The 26,083-nt window shown below is 35.1% G+C and overlaps 1 protein-coding gene across 2 annotated transcripts in view; it reads left to right on the plus strand.

The window, feature by feature from the left end:
• WASHC3 (WASH complex subunit 3) overlaps positions 1–26,083 on the plus strand; it is a 43,115-nt gene that overhangs the window by 12,983 nt on the left and 4,049 nt on the right. Inside the window, exons 5-6 of one of the 2 annotated variants that reach the window (XM_046646004.1) lie at positions 625–732; positions 18,550–18,614. In XM_046646004.1, coding sequence (XP_046501960.1) covers positions 625–732; positions 18,550–18,614 — 173 coding nt within the window. Of the gene's footprint in view, positions 1–621; positions 733–18,549; positions 18,615–26,083 lie in introns of both variants that reach the window. The other variant, XM_046646003.1, reaches the window with a different exon arrangement.

Consider the following 26,083-nt stretch of genomic DNA (forward strand, 5'->3'; position numbering starts at 1 on the left):
TTTAATCTTAACCACTCTGTGGAGAATGTTACCATTAATAGTTCCAGCAGTAGCCGAAATATACCAAACCAGATAATTTTGTCTGGGAAATGGGCTTCTCTTCCACAAACTCTCCAGGCATTGCTTTCTGAGATATTAGAATAACCCTATCTACTTAGAGTAAGATTATTTAATAAATGAGAAATTCAATTGTGTAGATGGTAGATACCTAGAAAATCAGTTGTCTGCTGGAGTTGAACAACTGACAAATCAAGTAGTTTTATTAGCTTTATTAAAAGTTTTATTAAAATAATATGCCCTTCTATAATTCATGTAATATATCAGCACTCTGGGGACACAGAGTAAAGTAGAATTCTAATGTTTTTTAATGCCGTGAATATCTTTGTGTTTTTTAAGGAATAATATAATGTTGATATTAAGTGTAACTTCCTCTGAAATCTTAAAGTATTTGTAAATATTTAGAAAGATATATCCCATAATTAAATTATTGGTGTTTAACTTTAGAAATATTTGTTTTGATATTGATTGCTTTAGAATTATAAAAGGAAACATCCCTTTTAAGTAACATAATGGACTCCTTTTGTGAATTTTCTAAAGATTTACGCCCAATACTCTCTACAGCAGAACAGTTTACAAGACTCTGGACCACAGGAAAGTGAAGTAACAGCAGAAAATATCTTAACTGTAGCCAAGGATCCAAGATATGCCAGATATCTCAAAATGGTTCAAGTGGTAAGCTAATTTGGTCTGTCTTCTCTATCTAGCAGCCTCATTTGAAATTCTTAACCCTGGAGGTTTCATTGTTATTTTTTCAATCTGAGAAAACTGCTAAACTGAGTGACCAAGTTTTTCTGTTCTTTTACTTCTTTCCTATGCTTAATTAATGCCCTGATGAAAAGTAAGCAGAAGTCAAATCTTTCTAATTAAAATTGATCTCACACTTCAAATTAACATAGTTTAATATAGATTTATATAAATTTTTCTGCTGTATATAAAGTTATCATTGCAAATCTTGGCTGTGATAGATGGGGGAATGAAAGTGAACTATTCTTTTGGTAAATCATGTGGCTTTAGCTTAATTCCCATATGCTAGCACAAATAATGGGTTTTTTGTGTATTTTCATTCTGAATTTCATCTGTCAGCGGTTTGGTTCTTAGACAAAAGCATAAGTCTCTTGGCTATGTAAGGTAATGCTTTTAATATTATATGGCTTTAGAATTCTTATGTTTTCTAAGAAATCATTATATAGTATGATACCAAAAATATTTGCAGTTGTCTCTAACAGCAGAAGTTAATTTCTTTTCATTCCTTTAGAGAGTCCGATTACAGTGACTGAAGGAGCTAGCTGTCCATCATTTTTCTGTTAATCAAAAATTAATGCTTTTGTAAAATTCTATTATCAGGCAAAAGAAGTACTAATATTAAAGAAGAACAGTTTTGTTTTGCTGTCCATGGCATTATTTATCACTGAAATAATTTAAAAACAAATACTATCTGACAACCAGAAAGAGTAGATTAGCTCATACAGAAGCTAGAGTGGTGACAGTGGGTAGAAGAAAGTATGTTCACTTTTCCTAGCTGTCAGAAGAGGATTTGTCACTTTCAGAATTCTTCATTGACGGTCAAAATCCTGGGCTCTAGGCTTTAGAAAAAAATAAACCAGGGGCCAGCCCCGTGGCCAAGTGATTAAGTTCCCGCACTCTGCTTTGGTGGCCCAGGGTTTCACTGGTTCGGATCCTGGGTGCAGACCTAGCACTGCTCATCAGGCCATGCTGAGGCGGCGTCCCACATAGCACAACTAGAAGGACCTGCAACTGGAATATACAACTATGTACTGGGGGGACTTTGGGGAGAAGAAAAAGAAGAAAAAGAAAAATATTGGCAACAGATGTTAGCTCAGGTGCCCATCTTTAAAAAAATAATAAATAAAAATGAACTAGACTTTGGGATGAAATTATATAAAGTTCCTTAATTAATAAGAATAAAGTACAGCTAGTTTGGTTAGGAATCATAAGTTTTTAAAGCTAGAACCTAGGAAAGCTTAAGCTAAGTTTAAAATTTGGTCTGTTAAAAAGTATATGTGTGACTCTTTCAATCAGAAGCAGAGAAGTTTCAAAGTGACTCTAGAGGGCTTTTTATGTCAGTCTCTTCTTGCCTCACATAGAATATAGGAAATGGGAACATCTACTTGGTGATCTCTGTAAGAATGCCCTGAAATCTTTCAGGAAAAACTGCATCTTAGGATAAGTGCTATATTCTTGATACGTTGCCTCTGATTTTACACAAACTTCAAAAACTCATTTCCCTTTTCAGTATAAATCCACTGTTCATTTATTCCACAAGTATTTATTAAACACTTACTTTAAGGAACTATATTAGGTATTGTCTAGATTTGTTTAGCCAGGTAAGGTCAGATACCACTTGACAATATTTTTGTTATTAATTACTTAGAAAAATTACATTGCTTTTCAGAATCATGTATAGCATATGTATGTGTATATATATTTAAATGACTCTTTTAAATATTCATTTTTCTAATCATGTGGCTTACTATTTCGCTAGGACTAAAACCGAAGTCCTTCACAGGCCTATGAGATCCTGTACAGTTTCGTTCCCCTGTTACGTTTCTGATCTCGTATCTTTACTCACTCTGCTCCAGCTCTACTGGCCTCCTTGATGTTCCTTGAATAAGTATATGGACAGTCTCTTGTTTCAGGGCCTTTGCATCAGCTATTCTCTCTGCCTGAAACACTGTTTCCCAGATATCTTCATGGTTTACTCACTCACTTCCTTCAAATCTTTACTCAGATATTACCTTCTCTCTGTCCCCATTCCTTTTACCCCTTCCCTGCTGTGTTTTTCTTCATGTAACCATCCAGTAATATGTAAAATACTACATATTGTATGTGGTTTGTGTCTCTCCTGCTACTAGAATATAAACTCCATGAGAGTAGGGAATTTTTTTGTCCTGCACTATTCCCAGTTCCTAGACAATACCTGGCACATAGTATTTACCTATGAATGAAAATGCCTATCTTTTTCTCTATGGGCTTTTATCTTTTGATATGTTTTGATGATAGGTTTCTTTTTTACACTAGCTCAGTGGTTTTCAGACTAAGAAGCTTTGTCAAATAGAAGTTCCTAGTCCCCACTCTACTGGAGTCTCTGGAGTTGGGACTTGGAGCTCGAACATATGTATTTTAAAAAAGCTCTTCTGATGAAGAACTGTTTAAAAATATTTTATACTGTATTATAACATTAAAATAACTTGTATTTAAAACATTTCAGAAAGAATAAGGAATTGTTTGTTTTGTTTTTTTTAAAAACTATCTAATTCCCTAGCAGAATTTGGCACTTAGCTTCAGCCCATCCTTTTTGCTTGGTATCACTTAGTATGAGCAGGAGTTTAATTTCTTCTGCCTTATGCTTTTCCCATTTTTAGCGCAGTTTTCCTCATTTCCGTCCTTTGCCTCCCTTCTGCCTTTGGTCCAGGAGTTTCTGACTCCTGAACATTTCCAGGGTTCTGCAAGTGCTGCTGCTTTGTGGTGTCTGCCTCTTCAGGCACATGGACTTGGCCGTCCTCTGCTGTTCTGTCATCATCATTCTTTTATCTGCTTTTAATTTCCATGTATTGTAGTTCATATATGCCTCTTAAAATTGAAGTTTGTGTTCTATTTCTTTTTGCCTTATTGTTTGGGGTAATTTTCAAGAAGAAAGGAGGGAGCAACATCTTTACACTGCCATCCTAAAACTAGAAGTTCATCCAAGTTAAATTTAATTTTATTGTTTTTAGGTTATTGTGCCAACCTGTATCCCAGAATCTTATTACCCAACTTTTGTTTTCTACTGCTCCCTGTCCTACATTTCATTCCTCAGACAAAACCACAAACCCTTCCCAATTCTCTATGCTTTTCCACCTCTGAATTTAGATTCCTCTTCTCTTCATTCCTGCATATCCAAATTCTACTCATCTGACATGCTCCATGAACACTTCCACTAAAGCATCCCAGATTCTGAACCCACCAACACATAAAGATAGAAGTAATATCTGCCTTCATTGACCTGTCCATCCACTTTATACTTTTTATGGAACTTATCACTCATACTTTGGTTCTGTGATAATTTATCTGTATTTGTTTCTCCCCTTTTGAAAAGGAAACCATGAGAGGAAGAACTGGATCTTTATTCATCTTTATATTCACTTTAACACCTTGCCCATAAAGATGCTCAGTCAATATTTGTTGAATGGACTATTTTATCCTTCATATTAACTTTCCTTCCCAGCTTTGTGTCACCTGGAAATGTACAGATATACTCGCATTTCTTCAAGTTATTGGCATAAAACATTTTGTAGGACCAAACCAAGAATAGACCAAGTAGAGGTCTCTCTCAAGGTTGACTTGAATCAGGTAATCATTATTTTTGGATTATCATTATTAAGCTGTCTGTAAATCCACCATTTTTCCTGTTTCCTGATATCATGAGTGACTGTCAGAATGTCCAACTACAGATGTAGGCTACACATTTGACAAGGACAATGCCCAGTGTTGCCTTTCCTTGGCATGATCACTGCTAGAGTTCCTGTCACTTCTGCATCATCATTCAGTTCTGCCTTTTTGTTTAAATATAAGTATGAAATAGTTAAATCAGTTCCCTTCATTGCTTCTCTTATCTTTTGAAGGATGAAATTTTTAGCAAGGTAACTTAGGAATTTATCAGATGCTCTGATTTGGGCAAAATTAAGGTGCCAGTACATGTAAGTAAGTAGTATCTCCCGTCACGTCTGTATCTTATCCTTGTGCTTGTTTGTAACATGTTTTAAAAAGCCTCATCTAAATCCTCCATCTGGTCAGGTGGCCAGAAAGTATGCTCCATCTGTTAATACAACTACTGCCTTCTTTTAGCCTTACTTAGGAGTTCCTTTATCCCATGTTCAAGAATTTCCGTTGATTGATTGATTGATTGACTGATCAGTAAATCCTTCCATTGTAAGACATTGTGTCTCTGTAGGGAAATGCCTTCCTATTTTCTGCATTAGTCTTCTAATCAGTTGTTCATTCTGCTAAGGTAGGTCAGTTCCTTCAGTATGACTGAGCACAAATGGGTTCAGAGGGATATAGATAGAAAAAAACAAATTTGACTACTTCCTGTAAGGAGCCTAACCCCAGCTAATTCTAGAGGGTAGCTTCATTACAAACTGCCTTATCAATACTGGAAAGTGTTTCACTTTCACTTTCCCTACAAGATTGTAGATTTTCATTAAAATGCCCAAATTTTCTCAGGTATTTTAGTTTTAGTTATTAATGTAGAGAAAGACCAATATCAGCATAATACATCTATTGAGTTCTCCTTCATCTATTAGTATGATCTTGAGTAGTTTATCATCCATCATACACATAAGCTGAATTTTAGAAGCCTACATTCTGGAATTTAGGAAATTGCATTAACAAAAGAGAAGATAGAAGGTTCTCAAAAATAACCCTGTCTTTCTGAAAAATCACTGTATTTATATCGACAGTATAAAAACCTCCTGTGATCTCCTAAGTAACCGTTTCTATACCCTCAAAAGGAAGTTAGTAGTGCCACAAGTTATCCCACCTCCGAAGCACAGTAGTAGGATGTCTTTCGTTTTAAATTGCCTTTATATTTTTGTTGTTTAAAAATATGAGTTGCTGCTCCATAGACAGAGTCTTATACCTATAATTCCTCTTAGGCTGAATTTCTTATCTTTTTCCAAAGTGTAATATTCTCCCACTCAGCATCTTAGTACTTACTAGGTTGTCAGCCCTCTTGTAATCTCTTTTCTTGCTTCCTTCCTGAACTATTGTTTAGAACCATTTCATTCTCTCTAATAAGAAAGAGGGTAGACAAGTGTTTCTCAAGCCCTTTCAGCTTCTTTGCTAGTATAAAAGCTTGAATTTGCTGACCTACCCACATAGTAATCACTCATTTCAGATAGGAAGACATAGAAAGTCCTACAAATTACAAATACAAATTAAAAAAAAAAAATTTAGGCTTCCTGGGTATCAGGATGAACTACAAATCTTTTTTGGCTTTCTTCCTAAGCTGCCATGAAAACTTCCTCTTCCTGGGTCCTAGATAACTCTGGAATATACTGCTTTTGGATTTGCCTTTCCTCACCATGTACCTGTAAATCTACTTTAGAGCCTAGATAATTAAAACTGCTTAATTAATATAAACTCCTTTGAACAGAAGCCAGCAGAATCTTTCCAATGTCACAAGTACCAGTTCACAGAGAAGCCAGCAGTACCTTGCTTTTTGGTCTTTATACCTTTTTTTGTCACTCCTGGATTCCTGCTCTCTGAAAGATATAAGAATGATTACAGATCCAGAAAGTAGTTATTCTCTGTGAGAACAATTTGGATGCGAGGAGTACACTCAGATATTTACTCTGTACTTCTGACATGTGCCATGGTGTAGTTTCTTAGCTAGTTTCTTAGCTTTGTCATGCAATCCTGTGTTACCATGTTCAGGATATGTCACCTCTCAAAGCCTCATTCCCTCATACATAAAATGAGATCTGAAGTTCTCTCTAGATTTATGATCTATTAATTGATCCCCAAATTTGGATCTCATTGTTAATGAATGTTCCTGGAACCCACCTGCTGGCATTTTCTGATTTTTTTACACAAGATTTTTCAGTGAGTAATACTGTTGTGTTCCAAATGTGGCAGATAATTGATTCTGATTTAGTGTTTGTTGTCATAATAGTGCAGCACAAGCCTTTACTAAGTTACATATTGCTTTTATAACTTAACTGGAATTGTGTACATAGATCACTTTTCCAACAACTCTCCCCTTTTTACTGGCAGAGCTTGGTGAATCCTTTGCCAGTAATAAATTGTGCATTGGGAAAGTCCGACTTCCACATTAAGAAGCTAATGACTTGTATTTTTTGAAACCATATTTGCCAAAACAGTCTCTTCGGACCCTTAGACTTTTTTAAAGTTCTGTTTTCTTTGGCTGGCTTAAAATGTGAATTGAATAATCTCCTTGGTTCTGGTGGTTCTGATGCATCTGTTGCCAGCAGTGGATGTCAGCCTTGGGGAAATGTGACTTCCATTACTTAAAGATAAAGAATCGCCACTGATTGTTAAAGATGTTCGTCAAGAAGTTGTGCACCTTGGATGTGGGGAAACTAATCAAGCATGAAGAGGAGTGCTCTTTAGATAAGGTGTAGTTTTTATAAGATCAATTAAAGGCTTTAAAACCTCTTTTGGGATATAACCCCAGTGTGACTTTGCACGGTCTAGAGAGTTCTGGGGTAGGTTCTTCATCACTGATCAACAGTGTAGTCAAAAGGAGGAGCTGCTGGTTCATATATAGTCAAAGCTGTGGAAAACACTGGTACAAATTTAGTTTAATAACTATATGCTATTTCTTTTTTCATTGCTTTTTTTAAAAAAAATCTTATTGAGGTCATAATAGTTTATAACGTGAAATTTCAGTTGTACATTATTATTCTTTGTCAGTCACCTTATATATATATATGTGCCCCTTCACTCCTCGTGCCCATCTCCCAACCCCCTTCCCCTCTGGTAACCATTAAGCTGTTCTCTTTGGCCGTATGTTAGTTTATCGTCCACATATGAGTAAAATCATACAGTGTTTGTCTTTCTCTGTCTGGCTTATCTCACTTAACATAATACCCTTTAGGTCCATCCATGTTGTTGTGAATCAGATGATTTTGTCTTTTTTATGGCTGAGTAGTATTCCATTGTGTGTATATATACACCACACCTTCTTTATCCATTCTTCAGTCAGTGGGCACTTGGGTTGCTTCCATGTCTTGGATATTGTGAATAATGCTGCAATGAACATAGGGGTGCGTTAAGTCTCTTTGAATTGTTGATTTCAAGTTCTTTGGATAAATACCCAGTAGTAGGATAGCTGGGTTGTATGGTATTTCTATTTTTAACTTTTTGAGAAATCTCCATACTGTTTCTTTTTTCATTCCTTTTTATCTCTGTAGGTATTATAATATTAATATGTGTTTTTTGTAATACCTAAAAATTACTAATCAATGTCAAGGTCAGTATTTTTGGAGTACATAAAGGTTTGGGGGGGAACAACTTTTTGTGGTGTTTTAGCATCATGCTGTTCATTGAAGATAAAAGCTGCATGTACAATAATTGATTTCCCACACATCTGAATGTGAATAAAGAAAAGATACAAGTGAACATTTGTCTTTTTAATTAATTGCGTAATTTAGCCAACTCCGAAAATCGAAAAGGGAAAATATCTTATCTTTCCCATCAACTAAGTGGTCAGCCGGATCCATTGGACAACAACTAAAAGAAACAAAGCTTAGCAGAATGGTAGACTGTGTGAGTAGTAACTCTGAGTTGGGATAAGTGGAACTCAAGTGACCTCAGTTCTCCTCCTTGCCCTACATTCTATCTTACTTCAAATGCAAGAAGGATAGCGATTTCCCCTAAGGGAGAAAACCTTGACAGCTACCAGTTGGGAACCCCTAAGGTGTACTTATGCTTTGCCATGGCCTGAGTATCTGGAAAACCTAGAAACAGATAACTTTTTGTTGTATGCTTGGCAAAAAAACTACCAAAATAACTTATTCTCTGCCAAAGTGAGTGAACTAGCCTCTAAGGAAACCATGCGTCAAGAATTATTATGCTGGTTTTACAGGTTATGATTTTTCAGTATTTTGGCTGCCTTTGGAACCCTTCTCAAGTTGCCTTGAAAGTTAGGGAGCTCAGAACCAGTCATACTATGTACACATTTAATGTTGAGAAGTATTGGTTTTAATTGATATATTTACCCTTTTGTTTTTTCTTTGCTATTTTATTTTTCTTATGTACATTTGTTAGAGGGCAGTAAACAATATAGCTAAGTTCAGCTTTTAAATTTCTTGCTTTTCCTGATGTATTTGTTTTCCTGATTTCTTGTTTTCCTTAGAACACTGAAAGAAAAACATGTAATGGGCAGCTACTACTGTTAGATGGTTGTCAATATCCATTTGGTAATATTGTATGCGCCTACCTTGATTCTTATCTATTCCTCATATATTCTTCGCTAATACCACTTTTGCCATAGTTAGATTGCTCAGAATATTTTAATACTGATATCATATATTTTTCATTATAGCTATCCTTCGGTGGCATTCAATTGCCATGAAGGTGTTAATTTGTGAATAATTTCTTTCCAGGAACTAGCTGTTTAACCGTAACTATTTCTATTTATGGTGCTTTTAGTCTCTGGAAAAAATATATGTTGAATTGTGAACCTCAGGAGGGTTTGGAATTCTCCATCATATTTGAAGAATAGTCACATACCAACAAGCTGGTGTACACAGATGCCAGTCTCCATTAGAGCTGTAGGAGAATATTTGGCTATTGTACACTTGAATTCTTTTAATAATATATCAGAGTATTAAAAATTAATTTTGATTAAAAGCAATTTTAAAGGGGAAGTAAGTGAAACATAAGAGAATTGAGAATGCAAAATAATCTTTGAAAAATAATTTATAAGGTAATAAATTTAAGATGCTAAATTTGTCAAATCAGTTTTTCTTAAGCATAAAAGTATGTTTGAAGAGAATATATTTCTTTAGGAATTTATTCTCCATAACATATTTTTGTGTCATTGGTATCATAATTAAATTAATTTAGATAATATATAGGGTGGCTTATCTGAAACAGCCCTTTCAAGCCAAAGCATTTAATTCTTTATTTCAGTTTATTTATTTGCTAAGTGCCAATAAAATTTCCTTCATGTGCCTTAAAGTCACTATAGCACCAGACCTCTGTACACCTCTTCCTACAGAAGAAAGAAAGAGAGAGGGTATAAGCAAGCAAGCAAGCAGAGGGGAGGGAACTTTTAGAGCTTAAGGTAGTTTTAAATTTCATAGGAATTTCCTTTAAGTGATATATAAAATGATAACCAACAAAAACAGGGGCATTTAGCAGAAAAATGTTTTTAACTTCTGACTTTGTATCTTTCATTCTAACTTCTTGAAACAACTCTTTAACCTTTACTTTAGAAGTTGAGACAAAAGGAAGAGTAGTAGTAAGTTTCATAAGGAAGCTTTTGAAGATAGAAACTAACAATGGCAGTTTTTATACTTGCTGAAATTGTATGGTATAGTTCTTTTGCTTTGATCCAACTATAATTTTTCTGTTACCCGACTTTGATTTCTCATTGCCCTTCTGTCCTCCTTTCCTCCTCACCACATCTTCCAGAAATCAGGAGCTTCACATAGAGGTTTTCCAAACTGGTAAGGAGGGAATGAATAGAAATGTAAATAATGCAGTTACTTAGATTTATTTACTCTTTTAGAAATATCGTGATTCTCACCTTAACTATAAATTTGTTTGTCTAAGATTGTGGTTAATTAATGGGGAAAAAAAAGTAAAGACCAGAGGAGCAGTAAGCTAAAATAAGAAAGTGGGCTCATCTCAGGTGAGAGAGAAGTGTTGTAGAGATTTTAGAGACTATCAACTTGAGGAAGGCATTTTAGTACCATATTTGGACAAGGATCTCAGATAGTGTAAGCATTCATAGTGGGGTAGACGGTCCTGGTGCAGAAGATAATTTGTCTTGAATGGATCACAGCAATGTAAGATGCAACAACGTATTCATTTGTAAGTTAATTTTTTGGTAAGGATTATTTTTACAATTTAGAGGAAATGCTAATATATTAATTGTATGTTTTAAAAGGAAATAAAATAGATTTCAAAATAGCAAATTTTATTGGGAAAAATGAATGAAAATTAGATATTCCTCTACCTGAAGATATCTACATCTTTTGTATTTATCTTAACACTACAATTTTTTAAAAATCTCCAGACTTAAATACAACTTGCCAAAGTTTTTCGTAATATAATACAGCATCCTAATTTTTCTTGTTCTTTTCCTATCGCAAGTTCACAAATGACTTTTATTCACTTAGTTGGTTAGACCATATGCTGATGGCATGTTGATATCAGATTCAGGACCCTTCAGGTGGTTCCATGTAGCCACATGGAATGCCTAATCCTGGCCATCTCTCTTTAAATGAGTACCTATGGATCCCTAAGGCTGTTGAATGAGAGACTCTTAATACACCAGTTCAAACACATTACCACTGTTGGAGAATTAGTTCAGAAATGAATTTTCTGTGATTTCAGACTAGTGGAATCAAGTCTATAGTTAACTACTAAGAATTCTATTCTTTATAACTTTTCTTGCTATATTTGGGGATATTTCTTTAAATCCTCTTGAATAGGTACACACAGTAATAAGCTTTCAAAAACTGATCAAAAGACCATCTTAACTTATTACACTTTTAATTTAAGTAGCAAATTTCAAAATGATTTGCCATAAAGATTCTTTGAAAGGTTTTATTCCTAGAAAGTAAAAGTATAATTAAATTTGGAAAATTCTAATTAAGACATGTTTTAAAGAACAATTATCATTTGAGTGAAATGAGGTATAGCAAAGCTGTAATGTAGCTGAGGTATTCATAATGGAATTGTAACATTAATTACTCTATCAAAGCAAGGCTTTAAATTGTAGATAATTTTTTTTTCATTGTACTGGAGGGAGGAAAATGGGTCTTCCACAGCACCAAATTACTCTTGTCACCAAAAACTTCAGTATCTACAAAATGCAAAGAAAACACGTTTTTGGTCGTTATCACCTAATATTTATCATGTTGCAAGAATATCCAGGCGAAAAATCAATCACATCAGGAAATTGATGCAGCTATATTTTGAATTGTCTCATAACAATAGATCCCTAACTTTCTAAAATAATTTCTTTAAAGGTTTTTCTTGATAGGCATTTAGGTTAACCTTAGTTCCCATGCCTAAAAGGCACAAGTGGAACTGCTAACATGTATTCATTTTACAAATAAAGTAGTAGTAACTGCCATACTAACTTCTTGGGGCCCTGGTCATGGCCATTGTCATTTTTGTCCATTTTACCATGTGATTTGTTCCTTCATCTTTAAAGATATCTGATGGACAGTCACTGAGAAGTACTTTCTCCCTGTGAAACTGATCTCTTGAGATCATCTCTGAAAAAGAAATAATTTACTGTTAGCTCCATGGAAACCACTGTGTAAGATTTGTAACCACTAGTCAAGATTTGAAAGCCTCTTTTTTGCCCACATATTTAGGTTCAAATTAACAATCTAGGAGGCAACAGTATCAGAGTCTAGCATTTTCTAAATCTGTACAGTCATTAGAAATAAAGCTTCCCTTTTTTTAGATAACCATATTCATTTTACAGTGATTAAGAGATTTATTTAAATTAATTTGGTATCCCCTCACGGAAACATTCCAGAAAGAGAAAAGATTATTGAACATGTGCTTGCTTTTGTGTTTTGATTTGTTCAGTAAACATTTATCCATTATATAGAATGTTTCATCTGAAAATTTTATCCTAAATACAACACCCTACTAATATATTTCATAAAATGCAGTATAGATATTTTCAATATATCATTATAGAAAGACAGGAAGCAAATAAATGGTTGAGTCCATTTCACTAAGTTAGAATTTAAGTAAAAGGAACCTAATTGGGGAACTGGCTACCATTTTCTTACCCATATCATCTTTTCAACTTCTACTCATTCCCTCTCCCTGCAAATAAAAAAAGTGCTATTCACCTATCAACTTAATGGATCCTTTTATTATTGTTGACCTAGGTGAGGAAAAAAACTTCATAAACTTCATATTTTCCATCTTTCATAACTGAATTGTTGTGATTCAAGCTCATAAACTGAGAGGAAAAACTCTAAAATATAAGGAGCATTTTTTGTTATTTTAAAAAAGGAAGTCATTTATCTCTATTAGATTGAGTAAGAGGATTTTCCCCCCCTTCTAACCTAAAACTTTAGGAAAATTTCAACCTGGGTTATAAAGGGATTTTGTAGTTTTGCTTCTATTAACACAATAACAAATAAATGTAAATATTGGCAGTCCTATAAACCTGCATACAGTTTTTCTGTTATAAGAAACTAGTATTTAACTATTAGTGTTGCCATCATAATTTCATTACTGTGGCTTCTTGACACACTTTCTCCAGTGACGCAAATACAGACGTGATTTTTTGGAACATCAGCCTTATGGCTGCCTTCTCTCTTCTTCATTACTTATGTTGGACAAACTGCCATTATCACTTGCCAAAAATAATCCCACAGTTCAGTCAACTTCAGTTTTGAGGTCTCTCATGTCCTCCTTAGACCACCAGTAGCTTTGTCTCTTGGAGATCAGAAATTGGACACTTCTTTTTGATGTTTAACAAACCAGGCTCTGTTCCTTAACCTCTAAGGAAGAATATAACAAAACAACAACTTTTCTAAGCAACATCACTGGAAACAGAGCAGCAAATCCCTTTGGAATGCATCCTTTGGAACACAAGCCAAGTTATTTTTGTATCAAGCTTTATGAGATTTGTATTACGGTGATGATAATAGTAAAATCTCTAATAGGGTAAGATATTATATATATTTTCCTTTATCTATATCCATATACAGAAATTATTAAAGACCCATCAAATTTTGGTAAATCTGTATTCTTTTGCTGTAACCAGCTTCAAGAAACTAAGGGTAAAATATGGAGCTTATAGATTCAGCCTCTGTTATTGTTATAATATAACCAATTCCATGAAACTAATGTTAAAATAGGAAGCTTATCTAATTCCACCAACTTCCCTGTTCCCCTTTCCTCCCTTCCCACCCACTGCCTCCCTCTGCCCCGCTGCCCCCCATACACTGCTATATTTTAGGAAATGTTTTTTTCAACCTTATTTCTCCTCCTTTCTGTTTTCTCGGCTTTGTAACTTATTTGTACAACCTTTTCTGGTGATATCCTGTGGATTATGCTAAAGTGTAATAAATAAATCACATAGTTGAGTTTGTAGAAAGACCTTATGCCATCAAACCATAATTAATAGAAACTGAGGATCTTTTTAAAGAGTCTGGCATTAACTCTGCTCTTTTTCCCATTTCTCCTTAGCACTTCAGTGTTTTTTTATGAAATATTTCAAACTCCTGACTTTCCCTGTTATACTAAATAATTGAGTGGCATTTAATTATCTAGTAAAATTCCCAACCTTGTTGTTCAAGTAGTCAGCTTTCTCCTCTACCATTAAAATAATGTTAATTTTATTATTAGGTAATTATTGAGAGCATTTTATTTAAAAATCTTTCTTTCAAGTCTTAGTGCCAGGTGATATATTTTAAAAGTGGTGCAAGTTTTAATCTCATGCTTACTTTATTCCAAGTTTTAAGAGTCTGTTCACACTAGATGCCCCTAAGCGAGTAACTGCTTGTTTTTTTCTGTCTTTCATTTATCCTTTAACTTCATAAACTAACAAAAGGCCCAAAGGTTTACCTTCCTCCTTCTTTGTCTTCCAAACCTACCATATTTCACTTTTCGGAATACCTTAAAGGGTGATCTGTGGAACGGTGTTACTTCAGGAGTATGATTTGGAAGAGAATTCTATGGTTCTATTTATTTTTATCCATCTAATATTTAGAATGCACTTAAGTGGCCATTGTTATCTGAGTCTTAATAGATGACATTTTACTAATTTATAACATGAAACATAACAGTTATGAAGATGTATGTAAGTGGGCCTGTAAATGACAGCCTTGCCTTTGCTACCTCTCAAGAGAGAGAGTCTCCTCGGTAACCTATAAATTTGAAAGAAAGGCTTTCCTTTCCCAGCCGGCTCTAACCTAGCAAGCTGTAGAGAACTTGGACTTTTTCTCCTCCATAGCCAAGATAAGTAAAGTTGTAGAAGGCATCTTATGACTCTATATCTGTCTTTCCGGACATTTTTTAAAAGTAAATAAGAAATTTTTAACACATTTTCTGATTTTGGAAGTGAAAATTATAGTTAATAATGACCTGAATTTAATTTGGCAAGATCTGTAACATTTCTATGAGAGGTAGATAGATGGTCATTAACTTTGAAGCCTCTTCATATTGAGTCATGTTCCAATTCGTATAACCCATTTGACTCTCGTATTTTTACAAATGCTTGCCTGGACATAAACGCAGATTTTATTGGCTGAAATGTAAAATAAAATCAGCATTTGGGGGGAGGAAAATAGCTTGACGTGTATATATTCTTAAAAAACATGTTTGAGACAAGCTTATGTATGATAGATTAAAGATTTGTGTATTTTTCTATGTCTTTGTGTTTTTCATTTTAAATAAACTGCTATCTCATCTTCAACACTTAGCTCAGCAAATGTTCTGCTGGTCTTCAACTCAATCTGCCTTTCCTTGGGTCTAACATTGTTCATTACGCAGGCCTCTGTTATCAATTTCCTGATCGTATTGTGATTATCTGTTTAACATATCTGTTAGACTGTACTCCCTGAAGGCAGGGGTTGCTTATGTCTTTATTTTCTCAGCATAACACGCTGCCATAGTGATGTTAAACATTGAGATGTGGGATTGTGATATCAGAATTCTACTGCTAACCACAGTGAATTTACTCTTGACCACCCTGTAAGACTCCTGAGACCAGAAAACACACAAAGGACAACTCCAAAAGAAAGCAAGGAAACCTTAGCAGGGTTGGTGCCGAGAAACTTCAGAGTAGGGCTCTGAGAAATTAGACTGGAGCATCAGAGCTCCTAAGGGACCTCTGCTGTAGCTTAGGTTCAAAACTGAATGTCACAACTGGCTAGTGACATTTAGAGGACCAAAGGGAAGAGTGTGCAACAGCAATAGAGAGGTGGTTGAGCTTTTTCCCATGTGTGCCCTGGCTCAGCTTGCCCCTTCTGCCACATGGGTTGAAGAGATATAAGGCAGAGGTCCCAACCATGTGTACAACCTTTTAAAGCACAGTGACCCCGTTCACTTACTTTTGAAGATGATATAATCAAGGTGCCCAAATTTAACACATCACATTAGTGTTTGCTCATCTTTTGGGATGATGTGAAGAGGAGGAGTTGACAAAGAGGCTTGATTGCCTCTTCTCCCCTTAGAGCTTTATAAGTGAGCTTTCAGTAAATGTTTATTTATCCATCAAATCAGTTCCCTTTTCAAGTAAATTTGTATTTCTGACATATGCTTTTCTTACTGTTTTGACGTTCTTGTGTCGAACTTTGAAATTCACATGTTCTCAATGTTTTTGTGACTTACACACTTTTAGAATTATCATTACTTAGTGTTTGTATTGGTGTAGGGAAGATCTGTAATATAGGCCCAGGAGAGTTCTTGAATTCTATTTGACCTTTGCACATAATGTGTCCAAATAGAATTGGACCATTTGCTTATGAAAAGAACATTAACATAGCTATACTTAAGAGTAGAAAGCTCTGAAATCTTTATTTGAAAAGACGTTTATTCATATTGTTAAGTATTCATTGTACCATTCCAGCCAAGACTTTAATCATTTGAGTTATCAATGTTTTCTTTCTTTTAATGATATAAAGAAGAGTAAGAATATGATATCTGGCTTCTATAGAGCAGAATTAGTAATGGATAAGCTCCAGTGATTTAATTTGGGCTTATGTGGTATTGGATAGCACTGACTCCATTATGTCAGTTCAATATGTACCTTATTAGATTATTCAAGTGCTATGCACATGCTAATACAAAGGAAAATAAGAGCTGTTTCGAATAATGTTACATCTAAAAGATCTTGCTTTAAGTGGTAGTGGAGACATATAAAGGACTTTTTTTTTCTTTTTTTTGAGGATGATTAGCCCTTAGCTAACATCTGCCACCAGTCCTCCTCTTTTTTGCTGAGGAAGACTGGCCCTGAGCTAACATCTGTGCCCATCTTCCTCTACTTTATATGTAGGATGCCTGCCACAGCGTGGCTTGACAATCAGTGCATAGGTCCACACCCAGGATCCGAACCGGCGAACCCTAGACCGCTGAAGCAGAACGTGTAAACTTACTGCTGTGCCACCAAGCGGGCTCCTGTTATTTTTTTTTTTTTTAGCTTCTGATTCTTTAAATTTTTTCCCCAGTTTTATTGAGAAATAATTGACATACATCACTGAATAAGTTTAAGGTGTACAGCATGATGGTTTTTGATTTACATATATTGTGAAGTGATTAACACAATAGCTTTAGTTAATACTCATCATCTTATATAGGTAAAATAAAAAGAAATTTTTCTCCTTGTGATGAGAACTCCTGGGATCTACTCTCTTAACAACTTTCCTACATACCATACAGCAGTCTTAACTATAGTCATCATTTGGTACATTACGTGCCTAGTACTTATTTATCTTATAGCTGGAAGTTTGTACCTTTTGACCACCTTCCTCTTGTCCCACCCCCTGCCTCTGATAACAAATAAATCTGATCTCTTTTTTCGGTGAGTTTGATGTCTCTTTTTTTGGTTTTGTTTTGTTTTTTAGATTCTGCATATAAGTGAGATCATGCAGTATTTATCTTTCTTTGACTTATTTCCCTTAGCATCATCCCTTCATAGTCCATCTGTGTTGTTGCAAATGGTAGGATTTCCTGATTTTTTATGGCTGAATAATTTTCCATTATATATATGTACCATAACTTCTTTATCCATTCATCCATCAATGGACACTTAGATTGTTTCCATGTCTTGGCTATTATAAATAATGCTGCTATGAGCATAAGGATGTAGATATCTTTTCAAGTTAGCATTTTTATTTCTTTTGGATATATTCCTAGAAGTGGAATTGCTGGGTCATATGGCAGTTCTCTTTTTAATTTTTTGAGGAACCTCCATTCTGTTTTCCGTAGTGGCTATACCAATTTACAGTCCTACCAACAGTGCATAGGGGTTCCCTTTTCTCCACATCCAGCATTTGTTATCTCCTGTCTTTTTGATGATAGCCATTCTAGTAGGTGTGAGGTGATATCTCACTGTGGTTTTAATTTGCATTTCTCTAATGACTAGTGATGGTGAGCATCTTTTCATGTACCTGTTGGCCACTTGTATATCTTCTTTTAAAAAAATGTGTATTCAGGTCCTTTGCCCATTTTTTAATTGCACTGTTTTTTGCTATTGAGTTGTATGAGTTCTTTATATACTTTGGATATTAACCTCTTATCAGATATATGGTTTGCAAATATTTTTTTCCCGTTCTGTCTGTTATCTTTTCACTTGTTGGTGTTTTCTTTTGCTCTGCAGAAGCTTTTTAGTTTGATGTAGTCCCACTTGTTTTTTTTTATTTTGTTACTTGTGCTTTAGTTGTGATTTCCATAAAATCATTACCAAGACCCATGTCAAGGAGCTTTTTTCCTATGTTTTCTTCTAGGAGTTTTATGGTTTCAGGTCTTAACATTTAAGTCTTTAATCCATTTTGAGTTAATTTTTCTAGGTGGTATGAGATCAAGGTCAAGTTTCATTCTTTTACATGTAGATATGCAATTTTCCCAGCCCCATTTATTGAAGAGACTGTCTTTTCACCATTGAGTATTCTTGGCTTCCTTGTTAAATATTAGTTGACCTTATATGCTTGGGTTTATTTCTGGCCCTCAATTCTAGTCGATTGGTCTATTTGTCTATTTTTATGAAGGAGGCATTTTTAATAATTGAATTATTATCTTGTGTCCTTTGCTTAGGGTGTTCCAGTGATGGCAATAAGAAACAAAATGATATCAGAAGGACTAGACCCAGAACTTCTTGAGTAAGTAATTCTTCTAATATAATGATATTTCTGCCAAGATGTTGAATTTATCAGTCATAATAAAACATTTCAAGTTCTCCAGTTTTTTTCCCTATACAGTGTGTTATGGTTGAGGAAACCACCTTCATAAGTAGTGTCTCTGCTATGTTACAAAAATGAAAAATCTCCCCTGTGCCTTAGCATGTTTTAGGAGTAGTTTCATTAGAACAGTGATGAATCTATATATCCAAAAGAGAGGGAATTTGATGGCAGTTTTGTTGCGGTAGTGTCTATAAGAAGCAGTGTTTTTTCTCTTTCCATGCTACCTTTTCTTTTCTTTCTTTCTTTCTTTTAATTATCTACTAGACTTTTGTTTAAGACCTTAATATTCAGGAAATTTACTATACCATGACTTAGGTTGAGCCATGTTGAAAACTAAACAGGGTAAAGCCCCTCTAGGTCCACGTTAATGCTTATTATGAAACTAGATACCAGTTTACATGAGTTTTATAAAATATTTTTTGGGGAATTCTGAAAAATTCTGGCTCAGAAATTTGACAATAATTTATTCCATCTAAGCAAACCTGGCTCATCCTGGATAAAATATATCTTAATGGATTGCTCAGAACTAGTCTGTTTTGCAAGTATATGGATACTTGTGAAGAGTCGTCACTGTTTGGGGTTTTAATTTACCCCAATGTATTAGGCTGTGTTATCCAGGCATTCATACTGTACTAGCAGTATATGCTGAAAGTTTTCTTGGCTCTTAGCCCTTTAAGAAAATGTGTGCATTTTGGAGGTAAAACACTATAAAACAGTCTTCTTCTCATATTTTATCTTCCAAAATATGAAATTTAAGCAATTTTTTAAAGTCTGCAAGAACAGATTTCTAACATGTATCTATATTTAGTATATATTCAAGTAGCAAACAGTTCATGTACAAGGACATGAATTGGTAATTTGAACTAAAGCATCTCCAGGATTTTTGGCATTTGTTCTGGAAGTTGTTTCTGATACACACTTTAGAAGCAGATGTACTGTGACATATATTTTAATATGAATTGAACATATGGGTCCAATCCATTTTGTTACTCATTGGAATATATGTTATAAATATATTTAATGTTGACCATGACCTCTTTTGCTTCTGGAAATACACAGTAGACCTTCTGCAGTAAAAGAAAGCTAAAATGACCTTTAAAATGATGATTTTTCTCTCTAGAGAAAATGTAATAAATGGAAAACTAGCAGCCCTATAAGCATCAACATATACTGGATATCCAATGTCTTTATCCCCTACTGGCTTCATTTCATAAGTAGGTTAGGCCAGCCCAGCCTAAACTTACTTCATAATCCTTTACTTCAACCAGCTACCCACACTAGTAAATTGAAAGTCATCCTTGATTATGCCCTCTTCGCTACCCCTTACTATGTCAGTTACTATGATTTTCTCATTTTTAATATATCTCACATCTGACCACATGCCTCCTTGCCCATTGCTCTTTAGTTCAAGCCCTCATCATTTCTCACCTGAATTATTATAATAGATCCTAATTGGTTTCCCTGTTCTCTTTCAATCTGTCACCAGAGCCTTAGTAGATCTGTTCATACTTGATTCTTGCTTCAGATCTTTCTGTGACTCTCCACTGCCTTCAACATGTAGTCTAACATCTTAGAATTGCATATAAATGCTTTTATCATCAAGACCCAGATTCTCTCTCTAGCTTCATTTCTTGCCACTCTTCCATACATCCCTGTCTCCTGCAGCTGTGGCAAACTACTTGCAGTTCTCTGAATGTATTATTTTCCTATTCTCTTTTGGTGTCTTTGAATGTTTTTTTCCTTTCCATGGAACTCCCTTCCCCCGTCTTATTGGCCTGGCTAATTTCATATTCTTCAAAACTCTATTTAGGCATCGCCACCTTAACAAGTCCATGGGTGACTACCAAGGAGAGAACCTCCAGCAGCCCCAATACTTCCTTGATGTATCTCATTTAGCAAGTTTGAGGTCATGTCATTGTCTGTAAATGTTGAGAAACATTTAGTTGCAAGATGATGCCAAGTTTTAGGGTAGAATTCCAGTAACCATTAACATTGTCTTACAGAAAAGCTGTTCCTCAACCACAGCCTGGAGCCTGAATTCTGACCCATTACCTCATATGTACATGCCGTTGGTCACACGGGGCACTGGTTGGAGTGGGGGTGACTCATTATAACCTATCACCACTACTACTAGAAAGCCAGCTCCAACAACATTTAGCCAGATATGATAAGTGGAATCAACTGCGTTGTTAAAGAGAATTCTAACAGTTTGGGAATCACGTTTACATAAATGTTAAGGATCCTCACTTTGGGAGAAAAGTCTGAGATGGTGAAGAAGCAGAATATGTGACATCTGAGGGAAGGATATACTTTTATTTAGAATCTTAGGTACATATTAAGCTTCAACCAAGAACTTTCAGTAAAGATTGTTCTATTTTCTTTTAAAGTATAAACATAAACATACAAAAGTATATACACTTTTTTTATTAGCCTCAGATAGTAAGACAGACTCATATAACTGTTGGAAGAAACAGTTGGAAGAGACGATGTAGATCTGTCTGCACTGAGCAAAGAGCAAAACAGGTTGATGCAGAAATAGATACGGATCAGAAAATACATTGTTATGTGATTGGCTTGTGTCCATAAAAATTTGTAAGTTATGAGTACGTAATTTTAAACTAAAACTGTTTATGTGATAAGAAAGAAGGGAACCTATTTTCCTAGAAAAATGACTATCATTGAATTTTAGAAACTCTATAAAACTGAAGAAAATGGCTGATATTTACCAAATAAATAGTACTTGTTTGCTACTTTTAAGTGTTTAATTATTTTTAAAAATCCAAGTTATTGAAAGTAACAGTAGTTCTTAGATAACCAAGAATTAGTCATGTTTAACTTGTAAAAATTAGTTTCTAATGCCACTGAAATAAAAAGATATGTGAGAATACCTTTGTTGTCATCATACTCAAAAGAGTTTAAGGGGAAAGAAAAATGGAAATTTTATGGTTAATCGGTTTTAGTTTTGCATTCAGAAATATAGAACGGGTAAATTGTGCCATATAAATTCTTTCAGTCAGTGCCTAGATTTTCTTACCAGGAAAAAAAAAAAATCAAGTTTCTCCCCTCTCCTGTTCTGTACTTACATTTATGTCCCAGAACTAAGGTTGCTATCATTACCTAGTAATTACTACTTTTACTGCTTTAAGGTGCATAGACTAGCCTCTGGAACTGCCTATCAGCAGGAGATGAAATTCATGATGGTTAAGGCTAGGCTAAGGCATACTTTAGAAATGATCTGCTTCCTGGGGTTCAGATTCTGCCCTGCCACTTTCTAGCTATCTGACCCTGGACCTAATCTCTCTATGCACCATTTCTCTCTGTGAAACTACTGTGCGGTTTCCTCATCAGAAAAATGGGAAATAGAAGAGTTGTTCAGACTAAGTAGGAGAATGATGTAAACAGTTAGCACAGCTCTGGACAAGCAGTAAATGTTCAATAAATGTTAGTTGTGATTTATGAATGTTTTAATGGAGGAATATGTGGAAAGTTCTAAACAATTGGATTTACCAGGCTTTGGGATCACAACTTGTTTCTAATCCTATAGTTGCCTGAATACCATTGTGTTTTCAACAAAGACATATTTAATATACACAGAGTAGTTATCGTTCTGAATTACACTCTTTTCTCAAACTGAAAAATCTATATTTTAAACTTTGCGGTAAAGAACAGACTTCTGAAACTGAAATTCAGCTGGTCACACTCTAGTGTGAAGGTACAGTTTGTAGCATATTGATTTGGCTAAAGAAAGCATGTAATTGAGTTCAAATTACTGTGCAGGCTTTGAACAGAACCAGCACAGTTGGCATTTGTCCTGGAGATATCTATTTAAAAGACATTTACACCCTCCTTCCAGACTGTGGAATGACCTCTCATGTTTGCCAGAAATAAAAGTAACCACCTCAGCTTGCTTATCACTGAGACAGAGGGGATTTATTAATGTTAACCAAAAGGAGACTGGAAGGCAGGAAAACTTTCTGTTAATTATATTAAAGGCAAGTCAAGAAGATTTTCCTGCCCTGTAAGGGGATTTCTTATCTGCCAATGATCTTTGTCTACCTCCTGCTACACAACATAGTGGATTAAAGGTTGGGTTTCGGCTAGTTGAGGACTGAATAGACCCCAATTCCCCAGCTGGACAATTCCAAAAATAGATTTTTTTACAGGTTTCATTGTTTTTAGTTCTTGCTGAGCTAGGATCCCATTCAATGTAATTGCCAGTCCTCGCCATTGGCTGGCAGACTGGCTAGACAGTATAGGACAGAAAAAACAATGTCAAAAAAATTGTTGGTCTCCACTGTTGGAGACCTTGTTCACAAGAGTGAGAGAGAGAATAAAAATATCAAAGAGCTGGTTTTAAAAAGCAGCTGTGGTCTGCCAATGACTAGCAAAGAAGAGAGAGGGGAGCTGCTGGGAAGTAAAGAACCCCAAGATAAACAGCAGAAGCCCCTCTTAGCTAGGAAGCCTGCCTTTCTTTTTCTTTATGATACTAGGCACTACATTGTTCCCCTGGTTGCAGGAATCTACTTATCACAGCAAAGGACAGGATATATCTACCTTGATGAGCATTCAGAAGAGAAAAGACCAAAGGATGTGTAGTTTAAGTAAATGTAATGCTGAAATAAGTCTTGCTACTATAATATCAAAGTCGAAATTGTCATATTTTTTTTTAACTACCTCAGAAGTCTTTATAGTCGGCGGATTCTCAGTTCTGGAATCTTAGCGTTTTGCTCTTAAGATCACCCATTGCCATTTCGTAGAGCTCTGACAGAACACCACTAATGGACAACAGTGTCATGTGACATTATACCTTTATGTGTGCTATGCTTGATATTGAAAAGTGATTTGAATGATAACTACTGCACCCACTCCCACAGCCTCCTCCTCAGCAGTATTTTTACTAACAATGTTTTTGGTACTTAATCTGCTTTAAATTCAACTATTTTAAATTTAAGAAAATGAAAAATATTTAAAAACTATCTACATAAATAAATGTTTTTCTAAAGAATGTTTATATTTTTGTATCCTTAAAGTGACTACAGTTTTGAACACAAATATAAATCTCTCTTTAATGAAAACAAATTAAACCAATGATATTTGTATTTTAGAACTCTTTTCATGTTCAGGATCACAGAAACCAATTAAAACCAGCTTAAGCAAATAGGGAAGGTATTGACTCATATAGCTGAGAAGTCTAAGTAGGACAGGATCAGGGGCTCAGTGTCATTAGTGCTGGCTGGCTGCCTATCTGATGTTCTCTCTTTCCCAGCACCTCATTCCACTTTTTTTTTTTTTCCTGAGGAAGATTAGCCCTGAGCTAACATCTGCCACCACTCCTCTTTTTGCTGAGGAAGACTGGCCCTGAGCTAACATCTGTGACCATCTTCCTCTACTTTATATGTGGGACGTCTGCACAGCATGGCTTTGCCAAGCAGTGCCATGTCTGCACCAGGGATTTGAACCAGCGAATACCGGGCTGCTGAAGCAGAACGTGCGAACTTAACCACTGTGCCACCAGGCCAGCCTCTAATTCCACTTTTTTGTTGTTATTAGTGCCCTCAAGTAGATTCTGACTCCTAGTGCCCCTGTGTACAGCAGAGTGGAACCCGGCCTGGTCTTTTTGCACCATCCTCTCACCTTCCAACACTGTATCAGACAGTGCTCTGCTGCTATTCATAGGGTTTTCCTGGCAAATTTTTTCAGAAATGGATGACCAGTTCCTTCCTACATTCCACCTTTACTCCTTCGTATAATAACCCACTTCTCTCCTACTGCTGATGAGCTTCTGCCCTGAAGCCAAGGAATTAGCAATTGAAGGCTTTACTATTGCTAGTTTTTGCCAATTGAATGGAAACGAACCCATTCTTCTCCATAATGTGTAGCTCATTTCTAGGGAAACATTCACTTGGCCCTGCTTGGGTTATGTGCCCTCCCATAAATCAGTCTCTTCTCTCCAGGGGAGGGGATTCTTGTGATTGGCCAGGCCTGAGTCATGTGATTGAAACAAGGCAGGGGGAAGGGAGGGGATGAGGGCAGCAGGGATTGTGGGTGACGGCTTTATTTGCTTCCCATAAATGGGAGAAAAGTCGTTGTCACTAATAACCTTTGCATACAGCATCTAGGATGCTAAAAAGTACTGATTTGTGTATGTGTAGTCTTTCCTTCTCCTTTCTAAATTTTAGCTTATTTTTAGTTAAAGTCAACCTAGTAGCTTCTTTGAAAATATCTGTTTTTTAAGATGATTTAGACTTAGAAATGAGTTTAAACTTAAACTTTTTAAAAATTTGCTTTTATTAAGACTTTTAATGATAATCTTGGTGCCACAAATTATATAAATATGCTTATTAAAATGTAGCTACCAGGCTAGTGTTTTTTATTGTAACCACTAAAGACTGAGATTTTTTTAAAAAATATGCATGATACATCATGAATATACTTCTGACATGTGTTTTTCTGCATTTTGCTAATATACTTTTTTTTAGCATTCACTTCTATATTTAAAATATTGAGAGTTTTATAAAGTCCTCATTTCCAAATTTTAGTAGTGAAGTGTGTTTCCTTTGGATTATGCAAGCTAAACTTAAGGCTAGTAGTTAAAGTAGCAACCTTTCAAACGTGTTTAAAACTTGTTTCATGAAAAATGCTTAAAATGAAAGGGTCGTTTGTCATAGGATTAAGTAACAGCATTTCTGATCATAACATAAAAAGCCCAATTTCTGTTTCCGCTAAAAGAATATGAATATACAGTCTAGAAATGATGGTATTGTTACTATCATTACTATTACTATTGACATTTGTGTAAGGCTTTATAACATAAAATATTTTCATACATATTACCTCATCTGATTCTCATGGTTTCTTGAATTTTTCTTTTTTTATGTCTAAAGAGAACTAGTGTTTACTTTTTCTTTTGTTTTCATAGCAGTTCCAATTCAAAGTGGCATAAAGTTTATTTAAATGAATGAGGACAAACGATAACAAGTATTAGTGAGAACACAAAGAAATTGGAACTCTGTGCACTATTGGTGGGAATGTAAAATGATGTAAACAGTATGGTGGTTCCTCAAAAAATTAACCTTAGAATTGCCATATGATCCATCAGTTCCAATTCTGGGTATGTAACCAAAGCAGCAAAAAGCAGGGACTTGAATAGATATTTGTATACCCATGTTCATAGCAGCATTATTCATAATAGCCAAAAGCTAGAAGCAACCCAAGTGTCCATCAAAATCTGAGTGGATAAGTAAACGTGGTATATACATACAATGGAATATTACTCAGCCTTAGAAAGGAAGGAAATTCTGATACATACTACAAGATGGATGAACATTGAAGACATTATGATAAATGAAATAAGCCAATCACAAAAAGACAAATATTGTATGATTCCA

The sequence above is a fragment of the Equus quagga genome, chromosome 19 (assembly GCF_021613505.1).
Source record: "Equus quagga isolate Etosha38 chromosome 19, UCLA_HA_Equagga_1.0, whole genome shotgun sequence".
Lineage (NCBI taxonomy): Eukaryota > Metazoa > Chordata > Mammalia > Perissodactyla > Equidae > Equus > Equus quagga.